A 23,090-nucleotide genomic window follows, 5' to 3' on the forward strand; every position below is an offset into this window, starting at 1 on the left:
TCCTGGAAATGTGCATTTTAATAAGAATTCCAACTGATTCTGAAAGTAATCAAAGTTTGACAACTAAATGGGCAATAAATAATCTAAATGCGATATTTTTAAATCATAATTTCCTGCCGGGGCCTTCCCTCAGAGGACTTATATGCCATCATAATACTTTTACTTACAGTGTTCACTTGGCCCTGAACCATACAAATTATATTTTCTCTTTCCCATTTAAAAGATAAAGTCATTTTATCACAAATCGCTGTTGTGATTATTTCTCCACTGAAGTCAACTTTTGTTCCAGAGCTTCTTTATAGCATTTTTCACCTCTGAATTTCTCAAGGTATAGATTAAAGGGTTTAACATGGGAGTTATCATGGTATAAAACACAGCCACAGCTTTATCAATGGAAAAGGTGATCACTGGACGCAGATACACAAATATGCAGGGCACAAAGAATAAAATGACCACGGTGATGTGAGAGACACAGGTAGAGAGGGCTTTACGCCTCCCCTCCAAGCTATAGGTCCTTAAGGAGTGCAAAATGACTACATAGGAGACCACCAAAAGGAGGAAGTTTAACAAACAGATGAACCCACTATTGGCAGCAACAAAGAGACCAAGGATATGAGTGTCCATGCAGACGAGTTTCAACAAAGGGTTTAAGTCACACATGAAATGATCTATGACATTGGGGCCACAGAAGGGCAGCCAGACTGTGAAGAAGATCTGAATGGTTGCGTGGACAAAGGCTCCAGCCCAGGTCACTCCCACAAGGAGGCTACACACCTGTTGACTCATGATGGTTGTATAGTGCAAGGGTTTGCAGATGGCCACATAGCGATCATAGGCCATCACTGTGAGAAGGATAATCTCAGCAGCACCAAAAAAGTGCTCAGCAAAGACTTGAGTCATACATCCCCTAAAAGAGATTATTTTTCTCACAGTAAGAGTGTCAGCAAGCATTTTAGGAGTCATGGAGGAAGAACAGCAGCCATCTATAAGAGATAAGTAACACAGGAAGAAGTACATGGGAGTTTCCAGGGCCCTGTTGGTGCTGACGGTGATCATGATGAGTAAGTTGCCTCCCAAGGTGACCAAGTAGACAATTAAAAACACAACAAATGAGAATTTCTGAAGGTCCACATTTTGAGTCAAGCCCAGGAGGATGAACTCTGTCACATTATTCATCTTCTCCATCAATTCAGTTTAGGCCACAAGCGACTTCCTGAAAAGAAAGTCACACTCATCCTCAATAAAGACATCTTTACCTAATGAATAAATATTCATGGAGTGCCTTATTTTTTCTAGTTTTACAGAATGAAAAAACAAGCACAAAACTCTATCAACTGTCTCATTTTCTTATATTCTTACAAATGACAATATAGGTGGGGTTTTTTTGTTCTTTATAATTTCGTGATTTTTTTCTTTTTTTGAGAGAGAGAGATGGAGAACGAGAGAGACAGCACAAGTGGACAGAGGGAGAGAGAGAATCTTAAGCAGATTCCACACCCAGGGAAGGCTCAATCCCATGACCCTGAAATTATGACCTAAGCTGAAAACAAGAGTCAAAGACTTAACCAACTGAGCCACCCAGGCACTCCTTGTTTTAATTTTCTATAACAAAAATGTATAATGCTTAAAATCAGAAAAATATCATACAACAATATGGAAGAAATAATCCATGACATAGCTATACATGTGGTACATTCACTTATACCCAAAGATTTATGTATTTTACCTCCAACATGGCTGGACATGTTTACCAGTGAAAAATTCAATTTGTTCTAATTGAGGTGAAATGAAAAGACTCAAAGACATATAAAAATTCTTTCACAAGACATATTTTTTCCTACTTTCTCCGTTTGGTAGCTTCTCAGCTTCCTTAAGACTAAAAATGGTGTTGCAACACCTCCCAATATCAGAGAAGGTGGTAAATGGCCCTTCGAGTACTTGCCACATTGTCTCCTACTCATCTCTTTTTCTTCAACAGAGTGTATCCTTGAAGGCAAAAATGTGCCTTACTGAAATTGTAATCTTACTCATTTTTGTATTCCCAATGATGGCCAAAAAGTAAACACTCATAAAGCATTCTCTGAGAAAGGGAGAAGAAAAACAAGAGGCAAAGGAAAGAGGGACAGAAATAAAGGAAAAGGAGCAAAGAGAAATGGGTTTAAAATCCAAAGACTTAGCTTGGAATATGGGATGCACCCCTAACTAACTATACATCAATTTATTTTATCTCTTTGTGCCTCAATTTTTTTTCATTTGTGTAAGTAGGGACTAAATATATCTGTATTTAGAAGTGTTGTGAGGTTAAATAATTTTAAATTTACCATTGTTGCTAGTATGATTTTATTATTCTCACAGGAGCATCACCAAAGAAATATTTCAAAATTGTCTCTGTACATCTCCAAAAGGCAAAGATTCTGAAAATGTAAGCTGAACAAGTGAGAAGAACCAGGAGAATAAGAAAAACAGTGACAGGGATGCCTGAGTAGCTCAGTCATTTAGCATCTGCCTTCAGCTCAGGTCATGATCCCAGGGTTCCGGGATCAAGTCTCTCATTGGGCTCCCTGCTCATCAGGAAGCCTGCTTCCCCCTCTCCCACTTACCCTGATTGTGTTCTCTCTTGCTATCTCTCTCTCTGTGTGTCAAATAAATTAATAAAATTTAAAAAAAAAAGAAAAACAGTGACAAATGTCAAAAAGAAAGGTCATCAGATTAAAAAAAAAATTTTATGAGGTGCCTGGGTAGCTCAGTGGGTTAAAGCCTCTGCCTTCAGCTCAGGTCATGATCCCAGAGTCCTGGGATTGAGCCTCGCATGGGGCCTTCTGCTCAGCAGGGAGCCTGCTTCCTCTTCTCTCTCTGCCTGCTACTCTGCCTACTTGTGATCTCTGTCTGTCAAATAAATAAATAAATAAATCTTTTAGAAAAATTACAGCAAGTGACTAAAAGAATCTTTAATATAAATACTTTTTTTGTTTATTTGCTTGCTTTGTTTGTGGGATTTATTGTCTACTCATTAATTGATTTGCTGAAGACATATCCTAAACATAAAATAATGTACTCCTTCCAAATTTGACTCTAAGACCAAGTACAGATTTTTCCAGGAAACAGGAATCTAAATGTAGATCCTGTTCACTATTCAAATAAATGCTTTTTACAGTGTTGTGTTTTACTAGTTTTATAATCCTATTCAATTTTACATCCACAGTGATAGCCAATATATTAGAAAGCATTTGAGAGAGAGAGCAACAAAGGGGATGTAGAGACAGAAAGGGAGAAGAGGAGAAAATGTAAAACTAAAAAGGAAAAGAGAAAAAAAAAGGCAAGCAAAGAAAAATAGACACACTACAAAGTCATCTAAGAAAGACTTAATGTGTATTGTAAAATTTCCAATAACCACTGTACTTGAAGTCTGAACTTTTTATCAAACGTGTTTGCTGATTATGGCCCTTAGGATCAACATCAGAGAAAAATGCTGACAAATCAAGAAGTCAGAGGTTGTCCTTACATACAAACTTGTCAGAAAAAAAAAGTTATTTTTGCCTGACTCAGTGCTGAGGGCTATAAACAATTGTCTTGTCAATAGTTGGTCCTTTGCAGACTCAAGAATACTTAAACTCCATTCAATCCAAGGTATATAAAACAGGAGTCTTGGTCATGTTAATTTATGTAAGCTTACAGTTTAAAAAAAAAAAGTGTTCCCAGAAAAGAAAATTCTGAAGTAAAATCAAAAAGAAGAAAATTGTGCTCTCTTACATACCAATCCTCCCCATATCTTGTATGTCTGGGACTTGTCACCTGGTCTGACTTGTTCAGATAGATAATAAGCAAACCAAGATAGTAGACACATTCACTTTGTATTTAAAAGTAATTTGGGTTGGGGGTGTGGGGGAGAGTTCAGCGGCTTAGCACATTTCTATTTCTATGGTATTCACAGAAATCTATAGGTTTTTAAGTTTTTTTTCTGCAGAACTTGGTGTGAGAGACTTAATATAGACTGAAAGAACATGGCAGCCATTTCTAGAGCCAAAAAGAAAATCCAATTACCAAAACATCAGCAGTTGACTAAAAGTCTCTGGGATGAGGAATCTCTTGAAGCCAATTCTTCTGAGCCTTTTTTCAGAACACCTATGCTCAGTGCTGAGCTACATACTTTGGTCCTGAGGATGCACCCCCTTTCTCCCATCATTTCACTAGCTCCCCATGTCTAAGCACAGACATAGCCAAGGAACAGCACTGTCTTTGTGGTTCACTCTGCCAAGGAATCCACAGAGTCCTGTTTCTCAACTTGTTCAGTTCTCACAGTCAAAAGGCACCAGTTTTATTTAAGTGGTGACTCATCTCTATGCTGTTTTCCCAAAGGAAGAGTGGTTAATTTTATCAGTCTTTGCCAAAATGGCAGCAAAATGCTTCTCCCTTCCTCCTATAGTCCCTCTGACCACAGAGGGACATTTTTTGCAAGGGTTAAAATTGATCTACAGGAATAGGATAATTATCAAGCTATAGTTATAACCTAGATGTTTCATTTTTTTTCCCAATAAATGTTCATGGAGCATCTAAAATGTACCAAGCACAGTGTTGTTCAATGTTAATAATGACAGTAACTAACTATTGAGTGCTAAACACATTATACATTTATTATATGCATTACATGAGGTACCCTTTATGATGTGCACTATTATTATTTTCATTCTACAAATGAGGAAACTGAGGCACTGTGAGTATGGTAATTCACCCAAGATTAAAAGTGAGTAGTGGCAGAATTAAGATTTATTTGTTTATTTATTTTTTTATTTAATTTTAGACACAGAGAAAGAGAGAGCAAGTATGGAGTGGGACAAGGGGCAGAGGGAGAGGGAGAGAATCCTGACGCAGACTCCCCACTGAGTGAAGAGCCTAACACAGGTCTCAATCTCGGGACTCCAAGATCATGACCTGAGCCAAAATCAAGATTTGGAGGCTTAACTGACTGAGCCACCCAGGCACTCTATAAAACTAGAATTTAAATACATATCTGCCCCCATGGCCCAGATAGTGTCGCTGCCCTCATGGGCAAGAATTCAACTATTTCAAAAAGATAGTGGTAAACATTATAAAAAAGAACACAGTGCTGTGATGGGAACATGCCTTAAACTGGGGTGAAGGTAGAATGCTCAGGGACGAAGTGATGTTTAAGTTGAAGCCAAAAAAAAAAAAAAAAAATACTACCCAAGGTTGAGAACAGATATATAGAAGAGGGGATTGAGCTGGACTATACCATTTGGTGAATGTGACCTATGAATAAGGTCTCTGTGTGAGCCCACCAAGAGCATTTGTGGTTTCATTCTGTTAGAGTTAAGTCCAATCAATTGTACTTTGCCAATCACATATTCAAGTTGACTATAAGTTTTCATTGTAACTATCAATTAGCTGAAAATTACTTGAGCAGAAGAGTTAAAATACATCAAGCAACTGAAAAACCCCAGTTATAACTGGCTCATTTGAAAGCGGAACAGAGACAACTTAAAGCACTTGGACCTCACATAAACACAGACCCAGCCTCCAATTTAAGCAGTGTCAAGTGTTTCCTTACCTTGGAATAAGTTATTTAGCTTTCTCAGACTTAATTTTTCTCATCTCCGAAAAGGGACTAACAATACACCTTATTGTTTTGAGGGTTAAAGAGACCTATGGAAATTAATAAATGAATGAATGGCAGCCATATTTCTTTTTCTTTCCTTTTTTTACATTTCAGTTCAATTGGCCACCTTATAGCACATCATTAGTTTCAGATGTAGTGTTCAATAATTTATCAGTTTCATATAACATCCTGTGCTCATCACATCATGTGCCCTCCTTAATGCCCATCACTCAGTTACCCAATCCCTCACTCACCTCCCCTTGAGCAACCCTAAGTTTCTTTCCTATATTTAAGAGTTTATCATGGTTTTTCTCCCTCTCTGATGACTTCCCATTCTGTTTTCCCTCCCTTTCCCTAAGGTCCTTTGCCCTGTTTCTTATATTACACATATGAGTTAAGACCTTATGATATTTGTCTTTCTCTGACTTATTTTGCTCAGCATAGTACCCTCCAGTTCCATCCACATCAATGTAAATGGTAAATATTCATCCTTCTTGATGGCTGAGTAATATTCCATTGTGTGTATATATATACCACATCTTCTTTATCCATTCATCAATGGACAATCTCGGCTCTTACCACAGTTTGACCATCACAGTCAATAGACATCTCAGTTCTTTCCAGTCTGGCTATTGTAGACATTTGGTAGTCATATTTCTACCAGAAGAAAAAAGTATCAAACTTGAGATGAAATTTCCACGAAACTTTTAAGAATCTGTTTTCAGCTGATGTTGGTTGATAGACTTCTGTGTAATTCCAGGTTTTCAGTATTACTGACAGACTGCTGTGACAATTCTGGCACACAACTCCAGATGTGCACATGCCAACTATTGCTTGAGTATGTATGTAGCAGTTGAACCTATAAATCAAGGTTATTAGAAGTCCAAGATTATTAGATAATGCCTAATTATTTTCCAAAATAGTTTCATTAATATATACTGCCAGCAGCAATGTAAAATACATCCCATTTGTTCATATCCTCTACATCACATGGTAGTCTCAAACTACATCACATGGTAGTCTCTTAATTTTTGCAAATTAAATGAATGTAGAATGTTATCTCATTGTGGGTTTCCTTGGGATTTCCAAAATTACTAATAAGCTAATTATCACTCCACATGTTTATTCACCACATCTTTCATTTGGCTGAAATGCCTGTTAGTATCATTGGCCCATTTTCCAATTGTCTCTGTTTTCAACTTACATAAGGTCATTAGTATTGTAAGTAATAATCATTTGTAACTTAAATATCTTGCAAATGTTTTCTAGTCCTTACAATTATTTTAAGATTCTTCCATTAACAGCATTTAGAATGAAGAATTATAATTCTAGACAGACCCTCTTGAAAGCAGCTAGGACAAAGAAGCTCCTTATATACAGAGGAAAGCCCATTAGAATAATGTCAGACCTGTCTACAGAGACCTGGCAAGCCAGGAAGGACAGGCAAAATATATTCAGGGCACTAAATGAGAAGAACATGCAGCCAAGAATACTTTACCCAGCAATACTGACATTCAAAATGGATGGAGAGATAAAGAGTTTCCAAGACTGGCAAGGCTTCAAAGACTATGCAATCACCAAGCCGACACTGCAGGAAATATTAAGGGGTTTTCTATAAAAGAGAAAAAATCCTAAGAATATCATTGAACAGAAATATAGAGACAATCTACAGACAGAAAGACTTCAAAGGCAACACGAAGTCAATAAAAACCTATCAATAATCACTCTCAATGTGAATGGCCTAAATGTGCCCATAAAATTACACAGGGTTGCAGACTGGAAAAAACGACAGGACCCATCCACATATTGTGTACAAGAGACCCATTTTGAACCTAAGGATACACCCAGACTGAAAGTGAAGAGATGGAGAAGCATCTTTCATGCCAATGGGCCTCAGAAGAAGGCCGGGGTAGTGATTCTCATATCAGATCAATTAGATTTCAAACTAAAGACTGTAGTCAGAGATACAGAAGGACACTACATAATTCTTAAAGGGACTATCCACCAAGACGATCTAACAATTGTAAATATCTATGCCCCCAATATGGGAGCAGCCAATTAATAGGAAAATTATTACCCAAGATAAAGAGTCATATTGATATGAATACGCTAATAGTAGGAGATCATAACACGCCTCTCTCAGTAACAGACAGATCATCCAAGCAGAAAATCAATAGAGAAATAAGAGTATTGAATGACACACTGGACCAGCTGGACCTCATAGATATATACAGAACAGTCCACCCTAAAACAACAGAATACTCATTCTTCTCAAGTGCACATGGAACCTTCTCCAGAATAGACCACATACTCAGTTACAAACCAGGACTCAACTGATACCAAAAGACTGAGATTATTCCCTGAATATTCTCAGATCACAATGCTTTGAAACTGGAGCTCAATCACAAGGAAAAGTTTGGAAGGAACTCAAACACCTGGAATCTAAAGACGACCTTGCTTAAGAATGCTTGGATCAACCAAGAGATCAAAGAAGAACTTAAACAATTCATGGAAACCAATGAGAATGAAGACATTTCAGTCCAAAACCTATAGGATACATCAAAGGCATTTCTAAGGGGGAAATACATAGCCATCCAAGCCTCCCTCAAAAAAGTTGAAAAATCCAGAATACACCAGTTATATCTACACCTTAAAGAACTGGAGAATCAACAACAAATCAAACCAACTCCACACATAAGAAGGGAAATAATCAAGATTAGAGCAGAGATCAATGAGGTAGAAACCAGAGATACAGTAGAACGTATAAATGAAACTGGAAGCTGGTTTTTTGAAAGAATCAATAAGATTGATGAACCATTAGCCACACTATTCCAAAAGAAAAGAGAGAAAACCCAAATTAATAAAATTATGAATGAAAAGGGAGAGATCACAACTAACACCAAGGAAGTAGAATCAACAGAAATTATTACTAACAGTTATATTCCAATAAGCTAAGCAACCTAGATGAAATGGATGCATTCCTAGAAAACTATAAACTCCCCAAATTGAACCAGGAAGAAATTGACAACCTGAATAGATTGCTATCTCATAACAAGATTGAAGCAGTGATCAAAAACCTCCCAAAAAACAAAAGCCCAGAACCTGATGGATTCCCTGGGGAATTCTACCAAACATTCAAAGAAGAAATAGCACCTATTCTCCTGAAGCTGTCCGAAAAAATTGAAGCAGAAGGAAAACTTCCAGACTTTTTTTAGGAAGCCAGCATTACCCTGATCCCCAAACCAGGCAAAGACTCTACCAAAAAGGAGAATTTCAGACCAATATCACTGATGAATATGGATGCAAAGATTCTCAACAAGATCCTAGCAAACAGGATCCAGAAGCACATTAAAAAGATTATCCACCATGACCAGGTGGGATTCATCCCTGGGTTACAAGGATGGTTCAACATTCGCAAATCAATCAATGTGATAGAACAAATCAACAAGAGAAGAGAGAAGAATCACATAGTCCTCTCAATTGATGCAGAAAAAGCATTTGACAAAATCCAGCATGCGTTCCTGAGTAAAACGCTTCAAACTATAGGGATAGAGGGAACATTCCTGAATTTCACAAAATCTATCTATGAAAGACCCACAGCAAATATCATCCTCAATGGGAAAAAGCACGCAGCCTTCCCGTTGAGATAAGGAACACGACAAGGATGCCTACTCTCACCACTCTTGTTCAACATAGTATTAGAAGTCCTAGCAAAGGCAGTCAGACAACAAAGAGAAATAAATGTGTCCAAATTGGCAAGGAAGAAGTCAAACTCTCTCTCCTCGCAGATGACATGATTCTTTATATGGAAAACCCAAAAGACTTCACCCCCAAACTACTAGAACTCATACAGCAACTCAGTGACGTGGCAGGATACAAAGTCAATGTACAGAAATCAGTGGGTTTCTTATACACTAACAATGAAAATACAGAAAGGGAAATTAGAGAATCGATTCAATTTACTATAGCACCAAGAACCATAAGATACCTGGGAATAAACTTAAACAAAGAGGTAAAGGATCTGTACTCGAGGAACTACAGAACACTCATGAAAGAAATTGAATAAGACATGAAAAGAAGGAAGACCGTTTCGTGCTCTTGGATCAGAAGAATAAACATTGTTAAAATGTCTATACTGCCTAGAGCAATCTATACTTTTAATGCCATTCTGATCAAAATTCCACCGGTATTTTTCAAAGAGCTGGAGCAAATAATCCTAAAATTTGTATGGAATCAGAAGAGACCCTGAATTGCTAAGGAAACGTTGAAAAACACACACAGAACTGGCGGCATCACGTTACCTGATTTCAAGCTTTACTACAAAGCTGTGATCACTAAAACAGCATGGTACTGGCATAAAAACAGACACATAGACCAGTGGAACAGAGTGGAGAGCCCAGATATGGACCCTCAACTCTATGGTCAAATAATCTTCAACAAAACAGGAAAAAATATACAGTGGAAAAAAGACAGTCTCTTCAATAAATGGTGCTGGGAAAACTGGACAGCTATATGTAGAAGAATGAAACTCAACTATTCTCTTAACACCGTACACAAAGATAAACTCAAAATGGATAAAAGACCTCAACGTGAGACAGGAATCCATCAGAATCCTAGAGGAGAACATAGGCAGTAACCTCTTTGATATCAGCCACAGCCACTTCTTTCAAGGTATGTCTCCAAAGGCAAAGGAAACAAAAGTGAAAATGAACTTTTGGGACTTCATCAAGATCAAAAGCTTCTGCACAGCAAAGGAAACAGTCAACAAAACAAAAAGGCAACCCACGGAATGGGAGAAGATATTTGCAAATGACAGTACAGACAAAAGGTTGATATCCACGATCTGTAAAGAACTCCTCAACTGAACACACACAAAACAGATAATCATATCAAAAAATGGGCAGAAGATATGAACAGACACTTCTCCAACGAAGACATACACATGGCTATCAGACACATGAAAAAAATGCTCATCATCACTAGCCATCAGGGAGATTCAAATTAAAACCACATTCAGATATCACCTTTCACCAGTTAGAATGGCCAAAATTAGCAAGACAGGAAACTGATGTGGAGTAAAGGGAACCCTCTTACACTGTTGGTGGGAATGCAAGTTGGTGCAGCCGCTTTGGACAACATTGTGGAGATTCCTCAAGAAATTAAAAATAGAGCTTCCCTATGACCCTTGCAATTGCACTACTGGGTATTTACCCCAAAGATACAGATGTAGTGAAAAGAAGGGCCATCTGTACCCCAATGTTTATGGCAGCAATGGCCACAGTCGCCAAACTGTGGAAAGAACCAAGATGTCCTTCAACGGATGAATGGATAAGGAAGATGTGGTCCATATGCACGATGGAGTATTATGCCTCCATCAAAAAGGATGAATACCCAACTTTTGTAGCAGCATGGATGGAACTGGAAGAGATTATGCTTAGTGAAATAAGTCAAGCAGAGAGAGTCAAGTATCATATGGTTTCATTTATTTGTGGATCATAACAAATGACATGGAGGACATTGGGAGATGGAGAGGAGAATGAAGTTGAGGGAAATTGGAAGGGGAGGTGAACCATGAGAGACTATGGACTCTGAAAAACAACCTGAAGGTTTTGAAGGGGCGGGGGGTGGGATATTGGGGGAACCAGGTGGTGGGTAATAGGGATGGCACGTATTGCATGGAGCACTGGGTGTTGTGCAAAAACAATAAATACTGTTACGCAGAAAAACGTAAATAAAAAAAAAATTCTATCAACTGATCAATGGATAACTAAATTGTAGTATACCCATAGAGTAGATTATTATTCAGACATAGAGAGTAATAAAATGCTGTTACATGCTACAACATGGATGAACCTTGAAAACATTATGCTAAGTGAAAGGCAGCACAAAAGCTATATACTGTATGATTATATGCATATAAAATACATATAATGAACAAATCTGTAGAAACAGAAAACAGGTTAGTGACTACAAGGGGCTAGGGAAGGGGAGAAAGAGAAATTGACTATTTAACTGGTATAGGGTGATAAATATGTTCTGCAACATGTTTAGTTGGCAATGATTGCACAACATTGTAAATGTACTACATTTGTGATGAATTGTAAAGTTTTAAACGTTTAAAATGGTAACTCTTACGATATGTGAGTTTTACCTCAATTTAAAAAGAAAATCACAGGGGCGCCTGGGTGGCTCAGTGGGTTAAAGCCTCTGCCTTCGGCTCAGGCCATGATCTCAGGGTCAAAAAAAGAAAATCACAGGACAAAAGAACGATTTTGAAAGAAATAAAATTGAAAGCACAACATATCAGAATATCTAAAAATATTAAAAGTCCTTAGATGAAAATTTGGACCATTAAATGTATATATTAGAAAAAATAATGTCTAAAATCAATTATCAAAGATTTTGACCTAGTGAGGTAGAAAAATAAGAGGAAAGTAAGCAGATAGGAAATAATGAGGATAAGAATAAAAACTGATTAAACAAAGAATGAAAACCAATAGAAAAAAATCAATGAAACAAAAAGCTGGTTCTTTGAAAAGCTTAAATAAAATTGACAATATCTTAGCCAGAATAATGAGGAGGAGGGGACAAGGAAGGAGGAAATGTTGAGAAAGGATAAGAGAGAAAAATATAGTCAAATTACTCATATCAAGAATAAAAGATGGGACGCCTGGGTGGCTCAGTCAATTAAGTGTACACCACTTGATTTCAGCTCAGGTCATGATCTCACTGTTGTGAGATAGAGCCCAGGGTTAGGACCCACACTGCATGTGGAGTCTGCTTAAGATTCTCTCTCTCTTTCCCTCCGTCTGCCCTTCCCCCCGCCACTCACACATGTGCACACACACTCTCTCTCTCTCTCTTTTTTTTTTTTTTTTGGTTTTCCATTGCATAGTTTAATTAATTTGCACACACTCTCTCTCTTAAAAACAAAAAAATAAAATAAAAGATAATACAGCATTACAGATTCTACAGACATGAACAGGATAGTAGGAAATATTATGACAACTTAAAGCCAAAAAATCCAACAACCTAAAAACCAATTATTTTAAAAGTATTACAAAATCTGACTGAAGAAGAAATAGAAAACCAGAATAGTCTTATATCAGTAAAGAAATACAATGTGTGGTTAAAATTCTTCTCAAAACTAATACCAGGCCCAATGGCTTCACTTTTTAATTACATGTTTTTTAATTACTATATATTTTATAAAAATAAGTAATACTGTTTCCTTAGCTACTTCTAAGATTCTCAGTCCTTCAGAAGAAGGTAAGTCTACATTGTGGTGAGGCCCTAACTTCATGTTGCAACTAGCACCAAACCCAGCAGGGCCCACCCAGCACTTGCACACACTATCACCTGTGTTTCAGACCTTACCTGCATCTATTCAGCCCTCATCCTGCACCACATATGGTGAATATGGAAAAGATCAATGACACCAATAAAGCCTTTCTGGCCAGGCTTGTTTGTAAAGGCCCTGGCCAATGTCAACATCAGGAGCCTAACCTGCAACATCCTAGGGCAGGTGAACCTGCCCAGCAGCTCCCACTGCATCAGCAGGAGGTCCTTCTCTCTCTGCCATCACTGCCTCAGCTGAGGAGAAGAAAGTGGGAAGAGAAAGAAGAATCTGAGGAGTGTGATGATGACATGAACTTTGGTCTTTTTGACTAAAACTTTTTGGTAACATGTTCAATAAAAAACTGATGGACCCAAAAAATAAATAACTAAATAAATAAAACTAATCCCATACAAACTCATTCAGAACATAGAGGATAAAACATTATGCAACTCATTATAAAACCCTGCATTCCCTAAATACTAAATGACATTACAAGAAAGAAATTGAGAGACACATATCCATTATGAACATGTGCAAAGGACATTTAACAAAATACCAGTTAATCGAATCCATCAGTAATTTCTAAAAATAATAATGTACCATAATCATACAGAGTTTGAAGAATAAAAGGTTGGTTTACCCTCCAACCATCACTCAGTATAAGTCACTACAAAATAAAGAAGAAGAACTACATGATCATGTCAAAAGATGCATAAAAATTGGTAAATCTCAACCCAGATTTAATATTTCTTTTAGAAGTTAGCAAATGAGCAATAGAAAATTATTTGTTTGACCTGATAAAGAACATCTTTATAAAATCTATAACTGTCATCACATTAATGATGAATACTCTCTCTCTAAGAGCATGTCATTCTTGATCTTGGAGACAGGTAGAGATATACACTCACTATTACTATTATATATTATACTCTAGGTCTAGCCATTGAAACAAGAAAAGAAAAAGAAATAAAACACACAGAGATTAGAAACAAAGAAGCTGGGGTACCTGGGTGGCTCAGTCAGTTAAGCATCTGCCTTCAGCTCATGTCATGCTCTTTGGGTCCTGGAATCAAGCCCCACTCAGCAGGAAGTCTGCTGGTCTCTCTCTCTCCCTCTGCTTCTCCTCACCACTGGTTCTCTCTCTTTTTCTTTCTCTAGAATAAATAAGAAAAGAAGAAGCAAAATTATAAAACTGTTTTTGTGCAGATGGCATAATTGTGTGCAGAGAAAATATTAAGTGTGCTAAGTTAAATAGTTGATCTAATCAATGAACTTAGCAAAGTCATACTTTATAAATCTGTATAAAAAATCAACTATATTTCTGCAATAATATTAAACAATTAGAAATTGAAATTATGTCCAATATTATTTTTTAAAAATGAAATATTAGGGTTACATTTTTAAAATATACTCAACATCTGTGTATGTAAACTAGAAAATTAAATACATAAGTGGAGAGATGTACCATGTTGATAAAATAGAAAACCCATTTTTTACCATTTTATTTCTAAATTTTCAATGCAATTTCAATCAAGACCCCAACAGGATTATTGGAAAAAGTGATAAATCTGTTCTGAAATTTATACAGAAATGTAGAAATTCAAAAGTGCCTAGAATAGCAAATCACTCTCAAAAAAAAAAAAGAAGAAGAACACATTTGGGGAATTTATTCTACATCTAATTTCAAGGTTTATTCTTAAGCTCCTATAATCAATATTGTGTCCCTATTGGCATAGGGACAAACATATAGGTATGTCCAGAAACATTGCAGAATGTTCATAAATAAACTCCAATGTATTAATTTTTTACAAATAGATCAAGATAATTTAATGATTAAAGAATAGACTTTCAAATATATATGTTGTATCAATTGGATATGGAAAAAAATAAACACTAACCGCTACTCACACTATATACAAAAATTAACTCAAAATGAGTCAGAGACCTACATGTTAAAGCTAAGTCTAAAAATAATACAAATAATAATATCTATTAAAATTGAGGTAGAATAATATTTATTAGGTATAATCCAATAACCATGAAATATAAGAAAAATACAAAATTTGACCTTATCAAAATTTTAAATCTTCTTACCAGATACTGCTCTTTCTTTAAGTTTTTTTAAAGTTTTTTTTATTTATTTGACAGAGAGATAGAGAGCATAGATAGGCAGAGCTGCAGGTAGAGGGAGAGGGAGAAGGAGGCTCTCCACAGAGCAGGGAGCCTGATGCAGGACTTGATCCCAGGATGTTGGGATCATGACCTGAGCTGAAGACAGCCACTTAATTGACTATACCCAAGTTTATTTATTTTTTAGTAATCTCTAAACCCAATGTGGGCCTCAAACACATGACCCTAAGATCAAGAGTAGCATGCTCTACTGACTGAGCCATCCAGGCATTCCACATGTTGCCATTTTTTAAAATAAAAGCACAATCCATGGACTAGTATTCCATATTGATCAGCCCATAAGTGCCAGAAATAACTGTAATCTAGAGGCTTCTAAGATTTCTGGCTACTTCAATAGCCCTCTCAGAAAAGTGAAAAATAGGGCACCTGGATGGCTCAGTCATTGAGTGTCTGCCTTCAGCTCAGGTCATGATCCCAGGGTCTTAGAATCCAGCCCCATGTTGGGCTCTCTGCTCACCGGGAAACGTGCTTCTCCCTCTCCCACTCCCCCTGCTTGTGTTCCCTCTCTTGCTGTGTCTCTCTCTATCAAATAAAAAATAAAATCTTTAAAGAAAAAACAAAGAAAAAAAAGTAAAAAAAAAAACAGATTTAGCAAAAAAATACGCATAAAACAACAAAAGAATCCAAATAGCCAATGCCAAGAGCAAGAGCAAGAAGACTAGAACTGGAGCCATTACAACTCCCAATATCCAAATATATTGCCAAGCTACTATATCAAAACAGTAAGTATTGGCAAAAATACAGACATACAGATCAATGGAACAGAGCAGAGAACCCAGAAATAAACTCATACATATACAGTCAACTGCACTTTGGCAAGGATGTCAAGAACATACAATGTGGAAAGTAAAGTCTCTTCAATAAGCTGTGGGAACTCTGGATAACCACATGCAGTTGAATTAAATTGGACCCTTATCTCACATCATATACAAAAATCAACTGGGTTAAAGACTTAAATTAAGTCTGAAACTATATAACCCCTTAAAATGTAGGGGGAAATCTTGTTGACATTGGTTTAGGCAATGATTTTTTTAGATATCATACCAAAAGCAAAAACAGACAGGTGAGATTTCTTCAAACTGAGAAACTTCAGCACAGCAAAGGAAACAATCAAGTACGAAAGACAAGCAACAAATGTGAGAAAACCATACATATTTTTTTTATTAATTAATTTTTATTTGCTTATTTACAGCATAACAGTGTTCATTGTTTTGGCATCACACCCAGTGCTCCATGCAGTACGTGCCCTCCCTATTACCCACCACCTGGTTCCTCAACCTCCCACCCCACCCCACCCCCTCCCGCCGCCCCTTCATAACCCTCTGGTTGTTTTTCAGAGTCCATAGTCTCTCATGGTTCATCTCCCCTTCCAGTTTCCCTCAACTCCCTCTCCTCTCCATCTCCCCATGTCCTCCATGTTATTTGTTATGCTCCACAAATAAGTGAGACCATATGATACTTGACTCTCTCTGCTTGACTTATTTCACTCAGCATAATTTCTTCCAGTCCTGTCCATGTTGCTACAAAAGTTGGGTATTCGTCCTTTCTGATGGAGGCATAATACTCCATTGTGTATATGGACCACATCTTCCTTATCCATTCATCCGTTGAAGGGCATCTTGGTTCTTTCCACAGTTTGGCGACCGTAGCCATTGCTGCAATAAACATTGGGGTACAAATGGCCCTTCTTTTCACTACATCTGTATCTTTGGGGTAAATACCCAGCAGTGCAATTGCAGGGTCATAGGGAAGCTCTATTTTTAATTTCTTCAGGAATCTCCACACTGTTCTCCAAAGTGGCTGCACTAACTTGCATTCCCACCAACAGTGTAAGAGGGTTCCCCTTTCTCCACATCCTCTCCAGCACACGTTGTTTCCTGTCTTGCTAATTTTGGCCATTCTAACTGGTGTTAGGTGGTATCTCAATGTTGTTTTAATTTGAATCTCCCTGATGGCTAGTGATGATGAACATTTTTTCATGTGTCTGATAGCCATTTGTATGTCCTCATTGGAGAAGTGTCTGTTCATATCTTCTGCCCATTTTTTGATATGATTATCTGTTTTGTGTGTGTTGAGTTTGAGAAGTTCTTTGTAGATCCTGGATATCAACCTTTTGTCTGTACTGTCATTTACAAATATCTTCTCCCATTCCGTGGGTTGCCTCTTTGTTTTGTTGACTGTTTCCTTTGCTGTGCAGAAGCTTTTGATCTTGATGAAGTCCCAAAAGTTCATTTTTGCTTTTGTTTCCTTGGCCTTTGGAGACTTATCTTGAAAGAAGTTGCTGTGGCTGATATCGAAGAGGTTACTGCCTATGTAAAACCATACATATTTGCAAACCATAGATGTGATGAGTTAATATCCAAAATATATAAGGAACTTAGACAACTCAAAGCAAAACACGAACATCCCAATTTTAAAATGAGCAAGGATTTGAATAGACATTTCTTAAAAGAAGATTAACAAATGACCAACAGGTATGTAAAAAAGTGTTCAACATCACTAATCATCAAGGAAATGCAAGCCAAAAATATTACCTTACAATTTTTAAAACAGTACTTATCAAAAAGACAAAAGATAGCAAGTGTTGAAAGGGAACACTTGTGCACTGCAATTGAGAATGTAAATTTGCACAGTCAATTATGGAAAGCAGTATGAAGATTCCTCAAAAAACACTAATTTCTGGGTGTAGAATCAAAGGTATTGCAATCAATATCTTGAAGACATATCTACACTCATGTATTCTGAAGCATGATGGCCAAGATATGGAAGATACAGAAACAACCTGTATGTTCCTTGATGGATGAATGGATAAAGAAAATGTGAAACATATATACAATGGAATACATAATCTTTTAAAAAAAGGAAACTTGCCATTTGTGACAACATAGATGAACCTGCAGAACATTAGGCTAAGTGAAATAAATCAGAGAAAGAAAGTAAAATACTACATTATCCTGCTTAGATGTGGAATCTAAAATAGTCAAACTTACAGAAGCAGAGAACAGAATGAGTATTGCCAGAGGCTGGGGGAGGGACAAATAGAAAGATATTGATCAAGGGAAAGAAAGTTTCACTTATGCAAAATAGATAATTACACAGAAATGTGATTGTAGTTAACAATACTCTATCATATATATCAAATTTACTGAAAGAGCAGATCTTAAGTGTTCACTACACAAACACACACACAAATAGAAACTGTGAGTGATGAAAATTTTAAATAGCTTGTTTGAGACGATTATTTCACAATGCATTCTTATGTTAACATATCGAGTTATACATCTTAAATACAATTTTTTGTTTGTGATTCTTCAATAAATCAAAGAAAAAGAGCTATTAGAGCCAAGAACTTTAAACTGGCAGCCATTTCCATTTGTTTTCATGCTCTAGCTGTCAAGCAATCAGTTGTGGTTTTCCAATAAAGGTTTAATATTGATGAAAAAAGAGAAACTCTTCTGTGACATTAGCCTGTAGGGAAACTACGTCACAGCACCACTGGAATTATGGCACCTTGCTATTCACATGGCATTCAGCTCTCTTAACAACCCAGGACATAGAGGAAGGAGACTTACAGGCTTAGGTTCCAAGTGTAGGGAATACAATTCCCCACATAAGAATGAGTGTTTCTCAACATGTCTCTTTAGAATACTGTTTCTAAGACAAAGCCCTTCCATCAAAGGAGATAATTAATTCCTGGGAGAGGAAGCAAGAACTACAAGACAAGGTCCCTGAACCTTGATGGAAACCTCTTTAACTATCCATACAGGGCAAGGTGAAAATGTTTTTCTCCACCTCTCCAGAGCAAAATTCATCATGGGCAGAGTGAACCACCTGAAGTGATTTCTCCACACTGTTTGCGTCTTGCCCTGCAGGACCAGAGCCATATATAGATCATTTGTCTGTAGTGTCTTAAGTGAATCCATTCTAAATTCAAAACCAGGAAACACATTTCAAACAAATTTTCTGTGAATAAGTTTTGAGGCTTTAGGCTAGATGTAAAGATTTGGACTCATAAGAACACTCTCATTTTAGTAGACTCATGGAGTAATAAATTATATAGCCCCCAAAAGTGCATACATTCAATGTATACAATTACTTAATAACTGTTGAGTTGAGAGTGAATTATCTGAATAGGCTCTTCCCAAGCGTGACACATTTCTCATACTGAAAATTACTTATTACAAGAAAAGGTCAGTTTGAAGACGGGACTATTTCTGAATACCCTCAAGCATCATTAAGATCATCTAAGAGAGCTGAGGTAAGTTTTTCAACAGTGCTGATGCTTTATTAAAGATTACTTTCCACATATACTACTCATTATTTTCCAACTTTTCAGACATAGTAATAAAATAATTTATCCTTATCCCAATGCTTCAAAAGATAATTCATGAATATCATTAGCTAATTGGACAGTTAAAAAATTGGGGGCTCATAGAGATTAAGCAAATGGTAGGACCCAGCTCTCTGACACCCAATACCATGCTTTGGCCAGGAGACACCTCCTAATAATGAAAAATCATGAGAATGAAAACAAAATTTCACTACATTTCAAACACACAAATACGAAAATTAAATGATATAGGTCACCAGCTATTTCACCCAAGCACAAACATAGAGAACAGTTTCTGGGATCCATTGCTATATCTTGCACAAGTCTCTATCGTTCCTTTGAGAGTAAAATTGGTGATGAACCTTCCTAAGTTCAATTGCATAGTTAAATGTTTCTCTGTATTATTGCCCAAACTGCCAATTCTTCCTATCTTGTAGGGGCATTCACAGTCATAAAATTAAATGAAAATCCTGTGTACATCCTAAACAGGAGTGGTCAATGTCTCAAATAATTGTTGTGATGACCTTTTAGGTGGGTATTATCATTCTTGATTTATAGATGAGGAAACAGAGATGTAAGGTCTAAAGTAATGTAGCCCAGATAAAAGAAACTACGAGTGGAAGAACAAGGATTCTACTTTGGTCTTTCTGATTTCCAAACCAATACAATTAACCACAGGATCATTTGTTTTGATACTTTGCAGAAGAGTCTGGCGGCCCATTTTATTTATATATATATATATATATATATATATATATATATATATATATACCATATATATATATGGTATACAATAAGAAACACTTAGGGCTAGGGGAGAGACCAAGATAAAAGGGTTATTCGATGTTATTCGATGAAAGTTGTGCCACTTTTTTCTTAATATTTGAGAGTTCCAATATGCTACTGTGTGTTGTGTGTTTTCTGATGAAACTGCTCCACATGGGCTTGACTCTAAAGTAGTATTAAAGTAATTACAGGTATCATGGTCATATCAGAAAGAGATCACTAGTTCAACATTGTTTATTATAAAGTTACAATATAGGGCATGGATTAAAAATTGGGAGGTAAAACAGTTAGCAAATATAACCTGAGTTTTCTTGGCTCCAGTCTTTATTAGCTGCTCAGTCATCTTGGGCAAGGTCCTTAACTTCTTTTCTATGCTTCTATTCCCTAATGTGTAAAATAGGGATAAAAATGATAGCAGTAACCATCCTGTAGGTTTGTAGTGAGGATTAAATAATCAAATGTCTGCAAAAGTACTTAGAGTATACTAACTTTTCAGTAAGCTTTAGTTAATATTGCCGTCATTATTATAATTATTAATATTAGTTTCTGAGATTGTTTCCTCTTCTGCAAAATGAATGATATAATACCATCCATACAGGTTATCATACGAAAAGATACCATGTATACAAAGCATTTGTTACATGCCATGCACACAGCAATCAATCATTCAAAAGTATGTATTACTAGCTATTTTAAAGTTATTTGACTTAGGAAACATACATTATGAGTACTTTTAAGTAGCTCTTGTATCCATTCATTACATTCCCATCACCAATGCCCTCTTACTCTTTATTCAACTACTATCAATAGTTTGCTACTGGGATTCCTGTGTCTTCCTTCCACCCCCTCACTGAACCTCAACCCATTTCAGCCAAAGAACACAAAGGTCTTTAGGAGAATAAAAAATGTCTAAGTTTCCCCCCTTCGCATTCTTCTTTATCCTCCCACTCATATTCTTAATTATCTTCCATGGTCCCCCATTTCCTAGAGATTAAAGGGAAAATTCTGAAGCTCTGCATTTGGAAGCTCTACATCCATCAACTACCACTTTCTCAGGTTTGGCTAGCACAATGTGTACAATCTACTACTTCAATGTAGACTCTTGGTCATTTGGGATGACTAAGTGCACACATAGCCTCCTGCCTATGTGTTTACAAAAGTTATTCATGTCCATAATCTTGACAATAACTTCCGTGGGGGCAGTTTGATTAATTTTCAATAACTCAGAATCTTTATTTCCAAGACACACAGAACCTCAAAAGCAGTCACAATTCAATAGAATCCAAGAATGCATTATATATTAGAATGGAAAGTTTAGTAAATTCAGGGTTGTGTTAATAAAAATTGTTTTCTTTTCAGGCAATGTAATTAACTATCAGGTGAAACACATGGAGAATAGGAACAATGTGACAGAGTTTGTTCTACTGGGGCTTACAGAAAATCCAAAGATGCAGAAAATTATATTTGTTGTGTTTTTTGTCATCTACACCATCACTGTGGTAGGTAATATGCTCATTGTGATCACCATCACTGCCAGCCCATTGTTGGGGTCCCCCATGTACTTTTTCCTGGTCTATCTCTCCTTTATTGATGCCTGTTATTCCTCTGTCAATACTCCCAAACTGATTATAGATTCCCTCCATGAAAAGAAGACTACCGGATACAATGGATGCATGACCCAAATATTTGGGGAACATTTTTTTGGAGGTGCTGAAGGCATCCTGCTTACTGTGATGGCCTATGACCGTTATGTGGCCATCTGCAAGCCTTTACACTACACAACCATCATGAGTCGGCGAGTGTGTGGCCTGCTAATGGGAGTAGTGTGGGTGGGAGGCTTTCTTCATGCAACCATACAGATCCTTTTCATCTTCCGGTTACCCTTCTGTGGCCCTAATGTCATAGATCATTTTATGTGTGATCTGAACCCTTTGCTCAATCTTGCCTGCACTGATACCCACACTCTAGGGTTCTTTGTTGCTGCCAACAGTGGATTCATCTGTCTGTTAAACTTCCTCCTCTTGATGGTCTCTTATGTGGTCATTCTGCGCTCCCTCCGGAATCACAGCTTGGAGGCAAAGCGCAAAGCCCTCTCCACCTGTGTCTCCCACATCACAGTGGTCGTCCTATTCTTTGTGCCCTGCATATTTGTGTACATGAGACCCGCAGCTACTTTATCTATTGATAAAGCAGTCGCAGTTTTCTACACTATTATAACTCCCATGTTAAACCCCTTAATCTACACCTTGAGAAATGCCCAAATGAAAAATGCCATTAAGAAATTGTGTAGTATGAAAACTATTTCAGGTGACAAATAATTGTGCCTGGAGCTCAACACTGATTCACTGGAAAGAAAGCTCAAAACGACATTTTGCATGATTTCAGCAAGTAATACTTAAAGGATGGAGAAATAAGTTAACCACTATTAATCATAAATTTTGCATTGAGGATGACAGAAATGAATGCAAGAAAAGAGAGAAAACATAAACAAGGACCACTGCATATTCAGAAAATTCTACCAAGTTGGAGTTTAGTTCTGCTAGCTTCAACCAAATATATGGATTTGTATGCTTTCCTTCTAATAACAACTTAAAGAAATATTAGAATTTATTGCTATTAAGCAATAATCTTTATAACAATCCAAGGACATAGGCACTGAAATTATCACCACTTTACAGGTGAGGAAACTGATAGAAAGGGGAAGGTACCAAAGCAGAGATATTGGAAAACCAGCAACCAGAATTGACTGATTTCCCAGATCATGTCCTTAACTGCTGTTAACTGCCAGGCAATGATGATCAAAAGAACAGATAAATATACTAGTTAACATT

The 23,090-nt window shown here is 36.9% G+C and overlaps 2 protein-coding genes across 2 annotated transcripts; one reads left to right on the forward strand and one right to left on the reverse strand.

The window, feature by feature from the left end:
• Nucleotides 1-273: 273 nt before the first annotated feature.
• Nucleotides 274-1,185, reverse strand: LOC123948653 (olfactory receptor 4C12-like). Its single transcript, XM_046015841.1, has one exon. It carries the CDS (start codon nucleotides 1,183-1,185, stop codon nucleotides 274-276), a length of 912 nt encoding a protein of 303 aa, XP_045871797.1.
• A 20,459-nt stretch (nucleotides 1,186-21,644) lies between these two features.
• LOC123948874 (olfactory receptor 4C46) lies at nucleotides 21,645-22,577 on the forward strand. Its single transcript, XM_046016017.1, has one exon. The coding sequence runs from the start codon at nucleotides 21,648-21,650 to the stop codon at nucleotides 22,575-22,577; it is 930 nt and encodes a 309-aa protein (XP_045871973.1). The 5' UTR covers nucleotides 21,645-21,647.
• Nucleotides 22,578-23,090: the final 513 nt, after the last annotated feature.

Source organism: Meles meles, chromosome 8 (genome assembly GCF_922984935.1).
Source record: "Meles meles chromosome 8, mMelMel3.1 paternal haplotype, whole genome shotgun sequence".
Taxonomy (NCBI): Eukaryota; Metazoa; Chordata; class Mammalia; order Carnivora; family Mustelidae; genus Meles; species Meles meles.

Bases quoted from the DNA above. Each gene is read 5' to 3' on its own strand.
- LOC123948653 (XM_046015841.1), bottom strand. From the start codon at position 1,185: ATGGAGAAGATGAATAATGTGACAGAGTTCATCCTCCTGGGCTTGACT.
- LOC123948874 (XM_046016017.1), top strand. From the start codon at position 21,648: ATGGAGAATAGGAACAATGTGACAGAGTTTGTTCTACTGGGGCTTACA.